General features: G+C 44.0%; 2 protein-coding genes across 5 annotated transcripts in view; one reads left to right on the top strand and one right to left on the bottom strand.

Moving 5' to 3' along the window:
* BLZF1 (basic leucine zipper nuclear factor 1) overlaps positions 1-2,637 on the top strand; it is a 25,882-nt gene extending 23,245 nt beyond the window's left edge. For both annotated transcript variants that reach the window (XM_075907024.1, XM_075907031.1), the window contains exon 9: positions 2,318-2,637. The gene's annotated coding sequence lies outside the window, so the exon portion shown is untranslated. The remainder of the gene's footprint in view (positions 1-2,317) is intronic.
* The window catches only part of CCDC181 (coiled-coil domain containing 181), a 24,222-nt gene extending 9,304 nt beyond the window's left edge, over positions 1-14,918 (bottom strand). The window contains exons 1-5 of one of the 3 annotated variants that reach the window (XM_075906982.1): positions 13,815-14,918; positions 12,991-13,100; positions 8,243-8,401; positions 5,168-6,103; positions 2,833-2,979 (exon numbers count right to left, since the gene is read on the bottom strand). In XM_075906982.1, the coding sequence (XP_075763097.1) occupies positions 2,833-2,979; positions 5,168-6,103; positions 8,243-8,380 (1,221 nt within the window). In that variant the 5' untranslated portion in view covers positions 8,381-8,401; positions 12,991-13,100; positions 13,815-14,918. The other 2 variants (XM_006112213.4, XM_075906995.1) reach the window with 2 other exon arrangements.

Here is a 14,918-nt window from a genome sequence, read left to right as displayed (position 1 = left end):
CCTCCTCATCACAATTGCAGTAGCCTTGGAATGCGCAGCTGTGTCCGCGACATCCAGCACGATCTGGACACCTGTCTTAGTGACAGCATAGCCTTCCTAGACAATGGATTTTAGAATAGGTTTCTTGGAATCAGGGAGATGCTCCATCAACATTGTAAGTTTCGTATAATTGTCTAAATTTGATTTGACAAGAGCGTGGAATAGTTGGCAATGCGAAGTAGTAGTGTCACCGAGGAGTACACCTTCCTGACAAATAGGTCTATTCTTTTGCTGTACTTCTCTGTTGCAACATTCTAATACTGAGGGGCCTTAGACCTGTGCTGCGCGGCGTCTACAATGAGCGAATTTGGTTGGGGATGGGTGAATAAAAATTCCATCCCCTTCGATGGCACAAAGTATTTCTTATCTGCCCTTTTGTTTGTCAGTGGGACAGAGAGAGGGGTCTGCCAAATCTCCTCCACAGCCTCCATGATTGCCTCGTCTAGCAGGAGTGCTATTTTGGCCCGGTACGGGGGCTGGAGATTTTTAAGGAGGTGGTACTGGTTATCCTGCACCTCCGCCAACTGGACCTCCTGGCTTGACACGACTCTCTTAAACAAGTCTTGGGAACTGCTTAAGATTGCTAGGAGGCAATATATCACCTGGGATTATGACCTCATCAGGAAAGGATGATGACTGGTCAGAAGGGGAAGTGTCAGGTTGTTGCTCTTCAGCCTTGAATAATCACCCCTCCTTGGATTCGGAACGATGTGCTTGCAGTGTTGGGCTCTGTGGTGGTGGCAGCGGGGGATGTCACTCCCGTAGACTTATGGAGGCAGGTGGGTATTTGGGCGACCTATGACAACACAGGGACCATCTCCTGGAATGTGACTGATGGTGATGATGATAGGAGTAGTAGTAAGGTGTGTGGTCATGATGGTAGTTGTGCTAGTGCTAATGATGCGATTGTCCAGGTAAGTAATGCCTAGAAGAAAAAGCACTCGTATGCTCTCCTAGTATGCTGCATGTGGTGACAGTGCAGGTGAGTGAAGAAAGATTCCAGAGCCTCTCAATGAGGGGGGTGTAGAGAGAGAAAGGTGCCTGACGTGGTATCAAGAATCTCTCCGCGGTGCCACAAGGTATGGGGATGGTGCCGGTGGAGAAGGTGCCGGAAAGAATGTCAGGAAGACAGAAATGGGGGTCTGACTCTGACGTTTGTTCCAAGAAAGCATCAGGCCTTTCAGGTGCCGGATTGGATTGCAGCACAGGTTCCATAACAGCCGGTGATGATGGTGCCGCTGAAGTCAGCGTCGATACTGGTGTCAGTGCTTTAGACCAGCGGTACGCAACCCGTGGGTCGTGACCCCCAAGAGGGTCACTGCCGTCTTCCTGGGGGGTCTCCGTGCTGTAATCCAAGCCAGCTGGCATTTTGTTTTGCCGGCTCAGTGCCCAACAGACACGCGGCGGAGGGACGTGGCAGAGAAGCAGACCAGTGCTTTAAAATAAAGGGGCCGTAATAAAATGTTCCTGGCGGGGCTTTTTTTTTTGTGTGTGTGTTTTTTTGCTTTGCTCAACAAAACTTTTCCTAGCTCTGGGGGTTGCGAATGAAAAAAGGTTGAGCACCTCTGCCTTAGACAATGAGGCCAGTGGTGCCAATGTTGATCTTGGTTCCGTCGGTGCTTGCTCAGTTGGCACCGAAGCTGCCGTCTTTTTAGGTCTTGTGCCTGGAACCACCCTTGCATGCAAAGAAGCGGTACCGGACATTCCAGGCTACCCGTGCTCACTCTGCTCAGCAGGACTAGTGGCAGAGAATGTACCGGGAAGCCAGCATCTTTTTTGCTGGAGCCACCCCTGGAGAGGACACTCTCCGTTTCTGTGTAGCAGCACAGTCTGGTATAGCCACGGATGACGAGTCCAATGGCTAAAGCGCCTTATCAAACAAGATAATCTGAAAGCGCATTTCCCTATCTTGCCGGGCTCTCACTGTTAACTTTGAGCAATAGGCGCATTTCTGAGGCACATGCATCTGCTGTTTGGGCAAGGCTCATGATGAATGGCCATCTGATGCCAGCAATGGCCCATCTGTCTCCGGGCTCGCAACAAACGTCACAATTTTTAAAGCCCGGAGAACCCAGCATCATCTGTTCAAAGGTGGGGTTTTTTTTGGTTTGGGGGGAGGGAAAGTTGTTGGTTTTTTGTCAGTGGCCTAAAGGCCAGTGGAACAAAGAATTTTTTTTTGGTTTTTTTTGAACTATTAACTATAAACTGTAACTATTAACTATAAACTGAGTAATACTAACAACAACTAACTAATTACTATATTTATTTCTCTGACTAGATGAAGTTGGAGAGAAAGAGAGAGAGCTCCGTCTGCAACCGAGGGCAGTTGACAGGAACTGGCAAAGGGCACGAACATTGCGAGATGCTGACCATGTATGCTCAGTCCGGCTGACTACGGCTGTTAAAAGTTTCTGATCTGTGGCACCAGGACGGATCTGACACCTACAATGGAGCATTCCTGGGGACATCACTTGAAAAAGAACATTAATTCCTGATTGTGATTCACAGTAGGGCACAGCCAAATCATCATCCTACTAAGATGCCAAATAGTAACCTCTCTCAAGTTATCCTAGGATCATAAAGGTCACATGAACACAGCTTCTTGTGTGATGCAAGTTCATCCTGTTAAAATTGGAAAATTCCCAATATATGTGCAGTTCTTGTATAGTAAAAATGGACTATTCCTTGCTATGTTCATTTTTTATGATGAACTGACAAAATGGGTGTAAATTTCAATTTTCTGAGTACCCAGGGCATCCTTAACATGTATGGGATGGAGAAGTCTTAACTTACTCTACTATTTGAGCCTTCTAGTTCCTTTGCACGCTGAATTCGCTTCTCTTCTTGTACTTGTTCTTTCTTCTTCTGCAACCAAGCTCTAAAGACCATGTCATTCTCTCTCTTCTTTTCCTCTTCCTGTTGTCTTTTCTGTGCTTCTTCCTTGTGTGAAATTAAGGACTGAATAATATCTCACAAGAAAGGTGTTAGTCTGAGACATGCAAAGGAGCAAACAAACCAATACACGTTACCTGAATTATTTATCTGCCTTGACCTCAAACATATTGAGGGAAATGGGAATAATCAATAGACACATCAAGTCAATACTATATTGAGGAGGAAACTGCCATTGAGCACCTTTGTGATTAAGATTATATTTGGAGGCTTTAATTTTAATCCAAAAGTTTTTTATGCCTTTCTCAAATAAAAAAAAAAGCAGTCATGTAGCACATGATGATCTGAAGTGGGTCTGCCCCACGAAAGCTCATCACCTAATAAACCATCTTGTTAGTCTTTAAAGACCTATATGACTGCTTTTTTTTTTTGTTTTACCAAGATCAGACTAACATGGCTACCTTTCTGTTTTTTCTCAAATCACTGCACCTTAAACCAGACCTACCTCACAGCTCCAAGTAGTTTAAAATAAGTTTAACTGACCTGGTTTAAAAACTGTTTACAAGACTTCTCCTGACTAAACAGGCCCTAACAAAATCAAAATGATTAGTGACTGCAGGCACTGGCCTATCAAAGAGTTCTAGAGCATGACCATGCACTGGAGGTGAGGAGAATGTCATTTAGTTATGCAGGCACTGATAGCATAACATCTCTGAAGCAAACATGGTGAAATGCTTTTTGTAAAAAAGTGGGAAATAGTGTGTGTCAGGTTTGTGAATATTTGAAGATACTTTGATCAATGCCAAGCCTTCCAATAAGTCACACTATTCAGAAATGCTGTCTCATGAAATTCTGTTCTTCTTCGGCACTAAAGCTATGCACCCATAAAATTTAAAATTCACGCAGATCAATATGCACCTCCTTTGAAGTCCAAATATATTTTTCCCTGAATCTTTTAGCACTTGTCTTGAAAAACTGACAATTGTTGCACATTTTTAAAGTCGTTGCTATACATTTAATATTTCAGAAACTCACTGGTCTAGCCTTCTAAAATAGGCCTGGTCTACATGATGAAATTAGATCAACAGAATTACGTTACTCAGGGATGTGAAAAATCCACACCCCCAAAAGATGCAGTTAAACTGATCTAACCACCAGCTAAGCTAGCACTAGGTCTACCAGAGAATTAGCTACCACTTCTCAGTGAGATGCATTAACAAGAACAATAGGAGAAGCTCTCCTATCAGTGTAGGTAGTATCTTCAAAAAAGCACTCCTGCAGCAGTGTCACTTCAGTGTTTCAAGTGCAGACAAGCCCCAAGTCTTGTTTTAAATTGCTGTTCTACGTAATAGCCTGGACAGTTGGGTTCTTGAGGTTTTTTTCCCTTTAACACTTCCATACAAAAACAAGATAATTCCTACAAGGAAAAGCTTTGAAGTTGCTGGAGGGCAACACTCACCCACACAAAGTTACTGTCTATGTTGGAGGAGTATGGGACTCACAAATAGGAAGAATCCATCAGTGAAAGAGGTGAATGTGATGGGGGAGCCATATTTATGAATATACAGTAAACCCTTATGTAATGCAGATTTATACAGTGTGTTTTTGACATAGTATGGCTTTCCTTTAGGGGCCATTTTTAGGTTGCACACTATTTTTCTATAGTGTGCTCACAGAAGGGAGTTTGGGTGTGAGAGGGTGCTCAGGGCAAGGGATCGGAACATGGGAAGGGACTCAGGGTGCTGCATACAGCTGGGGAAAGGGAGGGGATGGACACATCAGGCAGCTCCCGGCAAGCAGTATCCTGTGCTTGCTGTTGTTGGCAGAGGCATGCTCAGGCGGCTCTGCACACTGCCTCCACCCACGGGCACCACTCCCTAAGTCAGCACTCAGGGAGGGACAGGGCAGTACATGGAGCCATTTAGCTGCACCTCTGCCAGGTTTTTATATAGCACATGGTTTTCCAGGAACACTACTACCACATTTTATAAGGTTTTACCACATTAAACAGACATTTCCTTGCTTTCCATCCATGAGCATTTCCTTAACAGTTTTTAATGAAAGAGAATGTTTTTGTGGATTTGGTTTATAAGTTCAAATTATTATTATTATTCCAACTGAGGAAATGGAATAAATGATCAAATGAATGGCTTTGAGAAGCACTATTTCCCATTAAGTTTGAGAAACAGAGGGTCTGGTAATCACTATGTTCTGGTTATTTCCTTTGTACTCTCACCTCTTTCCTTAGTTTCTCTTTCCTTTTTTGCATCTGTTTTTGCAACTCTTTTTGTCTGGGTGAAAGACTGTAGGTGGAGTTTCTCCAAGGCGCAATTGCAGACTGCACTCGGCGGGGAGTTCTTCCCATTCCCATACTTCTTGCAGTGTTGATGGCTGAGGTTGGGCGATACTTAGGGTTAGAGGGAGGCTTAGGGAAACAGATAAACTCTTCTCCAATGGGAAAGCAAGAATTTACCCCTGGCTGCACTAGAGGCTCTTCCTTTGTTAGACTGGGAGTGCCAAAAATTATGGAATGGGAAAATTTAGGAGAAATAGACTGAGTTTCAATGTCAGTGAAAGAAACACTTATTGGAGGAAAAAAGCCATGGCTTTCAATATCACGTAAACTCAAGAGTTCAAATTTCCCATCTTTCTCTACTAGGATCTTGCCATCCTTTTGTTCCTCATCTTTGCCACCATTAAGTGAAAAAGTCATACTTTGCAGGCCTGGCTCATTAGAAATATGCAGTTGAGACAGCCTACTTGAAACATCCTCTTCACTTTCAGGATCATTTTTATAAGTTTCTGTATCTTCTAGTGGAGGAACTTCCAAATCTACCAATTTATCTTTGAATTTTAGTTTCCTTTCTCTGTTCTCATTAAGAGGCTCCTGGTTCTGCAGCAGCTTGTTAGCTTCTTCAATCTTTTCCAAAATATAGCGCTTTATTTCTTCATCATCTTCGTCATCCAGGTCCTGACGGTTTTCCAGCTTGGATTCCTGGACAGAGCTTTCACTGTCCGTATCAGATGTATGATCCAATGGTTTTAAGTTGGGTATGGATACAAGTTTTTCTCCATTTGATAGACTCTCCTCTAGATCAGCATCTACACATTCTTTTTTTTCCTCATTGTCTTCCAAGTTGCTATCAGTTTTTGTTTCAATATCGTCTTCATTCTGATAAGGATTATAAAAACAAAGTTCTTCCTTTAAAGTTGTATAAGAAATAGTTTTTTAACTTGTTAGAGAAGTTAACTTAGAGTAGTTTATACATACATAGCGCATCATTAAGATTGGGATTTTAAAACCACAGAACTCAGGAAATGTACTGTTTAGGCTCCCACAGCAAACAACTGAATATGCCCTGTAGAGCATATTACTTAGGCTTTAAGACCACAAGGGACCATCATGATCAGCTAGTTTGGAATCCTGAATATTGCAGACCACACCTAGTCCTGTAAACGACCAATAAACTCAAGAGTTTCTAAAGTCCTCAAAACATGATTAAGGTTTCAACTTAAGAGAATCCACCATTTACACTAGCTGAAGTCTGCAAGTGACCCAAGCCCCATCATGCAGTGAAAGGTGAAAAACTCTGAGGATCTCTGCCCAGCTGACTTGAGGGATAAGTTTTCCCACCCCAAATATAGCCCTCTGCCCACACCACCACAGGTTTGTAGCACACAAAATCTACTAGGCTCTGGTGTGTAAAAGGAACGTGGAGAGTGTCTTTCTCCTTCTCAGCTAGGGGCCACTTGTGTGTGGCCCCGATTGATTTTTCTGTGAGTCAGTGGCCCCTGCTCCAAAAAGGTTCTCCACCCCTGCTCTGTTGTAATTATGAGCCCTCTACCCAATAGTTTTCCATCACCAGTCTTTGGAGATATTGGCTGCTGGCAGTCACAGATTGGTTACATACCATTGTAGGCAGTTTTGTCATATCAGCCCCTCCATAAACGTATCAAGTTCAGTCTAGATAAAAGTTAGGTTTTTTGCCCTCACTATTATCCTTGGAAGGCAGTTCCACTCCTCTCATGGTTAGAAAACTGTCTAATGTTATGCCTAAACTTCTTAATGGCCAGTTCATAGCCATTTGTTCTTGTGCTATCACTGGTGCTTAACTTAAATAACTCTTCTTCTCTGGTATTTATCCATCCAATGTATTTATAGAAAGCAGTCATAAATACTGCTTCCTTTTTGTTCCATTAAACAAAAGTAGCAAATTGGGCCAGAAGACAATTTGTGCCATTACACCAGCCACATCCACAGCTGCTAGTTGTGCTCCCAGCCATTTGATATGGGCAGTGGATGCAGGGTTTCGTGGTCACACCGTTTACAGGGGATGATTGTAAACATAGCTATCTTACAAAGGGCCAAGAGGAGGGCAACACAAACATGTTTTTCATACACAAAGAGCAATCATTTACTCTCAGTCTGATCTGTTTGGTTAAAACAAGAACAAAAGTAAAATCACTATATGAGAGAACACAGTGAGTTGTCTCCCCCATTTATTATAGAGTCTGCATTGAACTAAATACAAAATAGCCATCATTACAGATAGAAAGGTGCAATATATAGAAAATAATCACACTGCTAAAATGCAAGCTACAGGAACAGGCCTTCCTCTTATGAGTGCAGCTTTCCAGTAGAACTGATGGCCATGCCTCCAGAGGTGATGATGTGAAAGAGTCGTGGTCTCCCAAAAGCCCAGCCGTAGTAGAACTTGGTGTTCTATCCCATATGGTCTTACACTTAAATAGGAATATGTGGCTCTTGTTTCTGTTGTCACAATCGCATTAGGGAGGCTCTTTCAGTCCCTCCTCCCAACAGAGGCCAGAAACATGGCAAAAGGACGAACAGAATAGCCGGAGTGGTAGGCGAACAGTATCAAACATATCCAGGCTATGAAATACTGAATTTCATAACCAGCTTCTATTTTGGCACTAGCTCCTCTCTTACTGCATCTCTCTATATTTCCATCTTCACGTAATTTGGAATGAACCAAAGCTTGAGTAGCAAAGTGACAGACGCAACATAAAAAAAAAAATCACGAGACTTGCACAAATGCTTCAAGATACCACCTTGGAAATGAAAGTACATTTGATCCAAGCACATTCTCTTTGTGCCTATAGGGAATACTGAAAAGCCACTGGACACTGCATCGCTTTTTATTAGAATCACAAATATCCTTTTCCTAATTAAATAGCAACACGTTTACAATTAGATACATATTTGAATTCAAACTCAATTGATGTGTAGTTCAAGTTGGTAAGATCTCAAATGTACAGTATAATCATTAGCATTGACCTAATCAAATACCTCTGTTTCCCCAAAATTGTCTTCTTTTTCTTCATTAATTAGCCACTCAAGATCCTTTTCAAAATCATCCTCATATTCTGCACTTTCTGTTGAGTCACCAGCCTCTTTTAAGTCATTAGTGTCTTTCTTGTCATCCATTTTGGCTCTGTTACAGCAATGCTACAAGAGGAAAAAAATGTTTTCAATAATACTTTTACTGACACAAAAAAAAATACACTGTTGATACCTGTGGTACATAGGTAAAATGATGGACAATACAACCACCTACATATTTCTATAATACCTTACAAGAAAGGATCTAAATGAGATTGAGAATCATGAATGGATTTAGCCTTTCAAACCCTAGGTAAGAAAGATAGTTTCATTCCAGCCTATAAAAAGCAGATCTGAGGCACTGAGAAGCAAGTTGATTCATCTATGATCTTTCCTAAAGAAAGTTATTGGCAGAGGTAGGAAGAGAACCCAGGACAACTAGTCCCTATTCTTTAGCCACACTGGGCTCTTAGAAGACATTTAGGGGTAAATTAGAACTAAATGGCAGCAGAGAATATTGAGGTATAAACAAACTTTATGGCTACGTCTACATTGGCAAGATTTTGTGCAAATACTCTTTAATGCAAGAGTTTTTGAGTTAGAGTATTTGAGTAAGAGAGCGTCTACACTGGCATATGCCTTTGCGCAAAAGATGTGCCTTTGCGCAAGAGCATCCGTGCCAGTGTAGACGCTCTCTTGCACAAGAAAGCTCTGATGGCCATTTTAAACATTGGGCTTTCTTGTGCAAGAAATTGATGTTGCCTGTCTACACTGGCCTCTTGTGCAAGAATAGTTGCGCAAGAGGGCTTATCCCTGAGCGGGAGCGTCAGAGTATTTGCGCAAGAAGCACTGATTTTATACATTAGAACGTCAGTGTTCTTGCACAAGTACTCGCAGCCAGTGTAGACAGGTGGCAAGATTTTGCGCAAAAGCAGCCACTTTTGTGCAAAATCATGCCAATGTAGACACAGCCTATGGGACTGCAGGAAACTTGGCCACACCCATGATAAGTGGACATCCAGCTAACTAAAATCATGCTGGATCATGAATGTTGCTGGACCAGAAAGTGCTGTACTAGAGAGGCTCAGCCTGTAACTTCAAATGATGTAACGACTGTAAGCTCAATACTAATGTTTAGTACTGTATAACTATATGCATAATTACTACTATATGTTTCACAAGATATTTCAATACAAAATAGAAGAAACAGTCTAACGTGAGTGGTGGATATTTAAGATGCAAAAGAATTACTAAAATTAAATTTGCTCACAGAGATTAAGTTAGAAAAAGCAATTTCATTCACAGTCGGAGGTTTCTCTCAAAATGAAGGAAAGTCAGTAATTGGTAGGTTTTCCATACACTTTAGAACTAATCCTGAGAGTTAGGAACATTTTCAAGCAAGATATGTGTAGGGCAGACCAAACAGTTTCAGAGTACACTATAGCTGAAATGAAATGCAGAATATAGAAAATTATTTTCTCTGCACACAAAATATCATGAACGGTAGGTTTTGACGTAGGAGGGTGAAACAGAAGTTACCTGTCATTTTCTCGCTCTCACAGACATAGGCATGAAAGGGAAATAGAAAGAAAAGCAGGCAGAGTAGAGGTTTAAGAAATTAAGCCTTTAAAGCAGCTTAAACTGTAATAACAAGCTGCAGGCTAGTAACAAACTAGTGAAGTCTCAGTTTAAACCATATAGCACATAAGGTGAAATTATAGGCATTTGGTTAACATCTTTAAAGAGTAGCCAACATATCTTTCAAGAAGTCTGGGTAATGATTAAATCAGCCTTAAAGCATAAAAATACAACAGTATCTGTGCTGAAATACAGTGCTAGTTAGAACAGTGCTTTAGGTGCTAGAGCAAAACTTATTTCTCACAATTCTAATAACATAATTTTTGTCTGTTATCATGAAAAGGAATTTAGGTTTCTATCATGCTGACTGAAATAAGCTGCTTCTTCTTTGGCCTTATTCACTATCTGTCTTTCATTTATTTGGAACAGAATATTTTGGCAATATTCCGATAGAAGTTTTAAGCCTGAAATTATACAACACAGGAATGTGGTCCAAATAATTTATATGGGAAAGCAATATAGTTATTTCCCCCTCCCATGCTGAAAGAACTTCTGATCTTTCTTCAGAACACAAAGTTTGACTATGAGTTTGCTAAGGGAAAAACAGCGACTATCCTAATCTTTATACTGAAGCAGCACAATTCGATTTGGAGACTGATGGCTCTTGATGGATTTTCATGATGTCTCTATTTCATTAGGAATGCAACCTCCTTCCTAATGCTTGTTTCTCCTTTCTAATGCTTGCTTCTGATAGGAATTTAGGCCTGGGACCAAATATTTCCCAAAGACATTATCTATGAAGAACTCAATTGTCGGGAGACAAAATATTAGATGTACACTACGGTGACCCATTTCAGCTAGAAGTGACAATAGTTCATGTGATCAGGGCTCAATATAGCTTCTTCATAGTAGTAGCATTGATAATTGGTAGGCAGATGGTACCCTTGCTGCTACAGTTATAGCTACCCTTTGGCTGGCATACATGCAATTATTTTACAGGTATTGTTTCCCATTGAAATATATAAATGGAGGTGGTTCCTATCCAACAAAACAGTAAGATCTGATATTTCACTGTCACTGAACAGTTGCAAGTTAGGAGGAATAGGGGGGTAGTAACCTGCTGATCACATTGTTGGAAATCTGTCCTGTCAATGACACATCAGGAAAAGCTGCTCTGTTTATATGTGCCCAGGAGAGGGCACTGTGGTAGGAATGTGAATAGATAACTGGGTACCGGAAGGACTGTACAGCCTCTCACCCACCCTAGGGAAGGTGCTGCCCCAGCTCAGAGGGGCCTGAGCAGTTTCTGCACATGGCAGGATTGGGAGAGCTCTCCAGCTTGGCCAAGGTAAGTGGGGGATCTAGGTTGGAACAACCCCTCCTTCTGCCCCCATTTAAGTGATTAACAAGTCAAACATAAAAATTAACTAGTTAAATGAGATTTTACATCCCTTGCTGCTGTCCGGCAAAAGTCTTTCAATCATTTCTTAAGTTACTGACTCGTCAACAGAATACATTTAAAGTTATTTATTTTGCTGATGTTTATTCTTCTCATAAAATTCTACATAGCTATAATAGTCCTTTCACATGCTATCGTGGTATATTGGCGCAGCTTTCTTAAAGTTGTAAGTCTGGAGTTCAATATTCATTCTTCATTTTTGAGTGAATAACGTTTAAAAAGTATTTATCTATTTCAGGCCCATGCACAGGAATTTCTGTGGATGTGGAGTGCGAGCCATGGGAGAGGCTGGTGGCTGCTCTGCCCCTACAGCCCAGCTCCACTCCACTCCTGGGGGAAGGGAGGAAATCAGCCCCAGTCTTCCCTCCGCTGGCCTGAGCATGGAGGCTGGGGCAACATGACACCTCAGCCTAATGCTTACTTGGAGGACCATGGGGAGGGTGCATTCACGCACACCCCTGCTTACAGGCCTGTATCCCCACTTTAAATATAGGAATATCACCACCATGTAGGTAGATATAGCAGTGGGGGTGCACCAGGAGCTCTCTCTGGCAGACTGGAACCAGCCCATGGACGCATATTTGTCCATGCCTACTCTAGGCGGATTTAAGAAGTGGGCTGTGCCCATTAAAGCTCACCATCTACATGTTTTGTTAGTCTTTAAAGTGCTACCAGACTATTTGTCATTTTTTAACTTTACCCCGTACAGACTCACTCAGCTACCCCCTGAAACATATTGTCAAGAGTGGTTAGCTAGCCCCTGGCCCTTGCAGTGAGGTGAACTGGATTGCCTAGTGAGGCTTTCCCATCTCCATTATATTGGAATCCTCAATCGGCGCAAAAGAACAGTGTTTCTCAACCAGTCGTACGAGTACCCTTAGGTACAACTGAAATATGGAGAAAACTGAATTTCTGTTTTAAGTTTTACAGCGTTTTATTATTTTTACACTTTTTACACCCAAAAGTTTCATCATCCACCTGGATATGATTAAGTTGTTTAAATAAATGTGTTGCAATGGTAGAAAAAAAATTATGTGAGTTTAAAAACTGTAGTAGGTAATGGGGGGTATGTGTATATTTAAAAAAAGGGTGCTTTATTGCAGTGTTTCTCAACCTTTTTAAAAAAAAAAAAAAAAACCAGAGTACCTAGAACTGTTTTTATTTAGATAGATAATATTCATTTAAAAACACAAAAAATCCACACACAAACAACCTCATTAAGTTATAAAAACCCTTTACTTAGGCCGGGCCTTATACTGAAAAGTTTTTCCAGCTTAGTTTTGCTTGTTACAGTGTGATTTTTTAAATGACAGCTATGCTAGCAAAAGTATCCTTTGGCCAGTATAGAGTATTCTTCTTGCCAATATAGACATATTGGCAAGGCTTCGTGTATATACAGGGCTTAATGGCAAGGTTTTCAAAGCACTGGCTGTCTTTGTTATATGTTTGTACAGCACTTAACAGCATAACACAAACAAGAAATAAAAATAAAAATCAATATTTTGAAATGCACAAAACAGTAAGAAATTCATAACATTACAAAGTTCTAAGCACAACCTAAACTGTCACATTGCACACGAAGTACACAAAACAAACAACGCTACTGATATTCAGGCACAATGGAACAGAGGAGAGAGCAATCATTAGCATAATGTTGCATTCAGTTCATGAGACTAACCTTTCGGTAAGTTATTTGCCTCACTAATAGACAGCAGCAATAAAGTCTGGAATGCTTCAGCTAGTTTTAAGAACGTTCCCAATCTGCTTCAATCATTTTTTCCCTTGCTCCTAGTAAGAAAAATCACACCGGTTACACAAAATCACAAGCCACCCTATGTTTGTAACACCTTCCTCTCAAGCTGTTGCACTGTAGGAGAGATGTATTAACTTAAGACCAATTATCCCCCTAGGCTGAAGCAGACGAGTACTACCAACTCCATGTTACCTCTGGGGAAGCAGGCACGGAGCGCTGAGAGTGGCTTGCCCAGCCCGTGAGGTGCAATGCAAAGCCAAGCAGAGACCCCAGGCGTCCCACCCCGCAGGGAGCGGCGGGGATCTCCGATTGCTGATCCTCCGCCGTCTGGTCGCTCTCGCCCCAGCGCCCCGCCGGCGACAAGCCGCCTGGTTCCGCCCCGCGGCTAAGCGCCTTAGCGGCTGGCGCCAGGGGCCGCACAGCGCAGCCCGGTCACGCCCGCGGGCCTGGCGCGGCCCCCGATCATCCCCCCCGGGGCAGACCCGTGGCTGCGGGTAAGGAGGGGGCGCAGCGAGGCGGTTCCTCGTGTCAGCTGGGGGGGGGGGCTGCTACGCGCACAAGGGACCGAGGGAGGGGGCGGGGAGAGCCAGGACTCCTGGGTTCCGCGCCCGGCTTCAAGCACCCGCCGGCTGCCCCATCCCCGTGCTCGGGTTCCGGTCCCTGCTTCCCCGCCCCACAGGCGGGAGCCCTCCGGGCTGGCGTGGTTGCCATGGTAGCAGCGGCCAGCCCCAGCAGCTCCCCTCACTCACCTGTAGAGTCCAGCCTGGCTGACGGCGGTTCAAAAGGGACAAACTTCTCGCTGTGTGTTCCGTTGCCTAAGCAACGGGGGGGGGGTGTGAAGTCTCGTGAGAAAAATAAGAGCAAGCAAATGGTCTGGTAGCACGAGAGTTCCGCGCGCCCCGGTTTCCATGGGGACCAAGCTAGCTATTGACCCGGGCAGAGGCTGGACCGCCGCCATCTTGGAAGCTGGCCAAGGCCCGCCAAAGCAAGTGGCTGAGCGCTCGCGCGGAGAGTCGGCGACCTCCCTCAGGCTGCGCCTGCGCCCTCTACCCCGGCCCCGCCTCCCCAAGGTCTCACGCCGCGTGGCGCGCGAGTCCCTCCTGCGGGCACGAGCTGCTGCATCCCCATTGCTCGCTTGTGGCCAGCGTCCTGCCTGGCCCGCGCCGGTGTATAGTGTGTCGGTCGCTGCACAGCAAGTTGCGTCTCCCCTAGCAGCGCGCGTGCCGGAGCTGGGTTAGGGCTGCAGGTTTCTGGTTTCCAGGAGGAACGCCCAGTGAATAAGAGCTCCTGGGTGCTCTAGTCAGCGCGGCTGAGCAGGCTTCTCCATTACACCAGTCGGCAGCACAGTGGAACTTAGGCAAGCTCCCAGCATAGGGCCCTGCCGCCTCTGTGATCGGGACAGCGCTGCACACTGCCCATAGCACTTGCCCTACACCTCCCACAAGCTGATAGGAGCGGTAAGGGAGGGTGCACAGGCAGCGTGCACTGCACAGAGGCTCTTGGTTACCCTTCTGCCTGGGAACCAGACACGCTAGCCGGTTCCAGCTATTAAGAGCCAGAGCAAACAGGGAGCCTCCCTATGCTGCCAACTGGGACCCACCTGAGGTAAGTGCCAACTCGCTGCAGCCCAAGCCCCTAGTTGGAACCTACTCTCCTACCCTAATTCCTTTGCAGAGCCCAAATCCCAACCTCTGGCATAGCCTAGAGCCTACACCTTGCACCATTGCTGAGCCCACTCCCACACCCCTCCATCCCAAGCCAAAGCCTCCTACTGCACACCAAGCCCTCATCCCGACCTCACAGCCCCTTCTGGACCCTGAAGCCCTGAGCCCAGTTCTGCACTCCAATTCCCT

This window comes from Pelodiscus sinensis, chromosome 1 (assembly GCF_049634645.1).
Source record: "Pelodiscus sinensis isolate JC-2024 chromosome 1, ASM4963464v1, whole genome shotgun sequence".
Taxonomy (NCBI): Eukaryota; Metazoa; Chordata; order Testudines; family Trionychidae; genus Pelodiscus; species Pelodiscus sinensis.
This window is presented reverse-complemented; position numbering and strand designations above follow the sequence as displayed.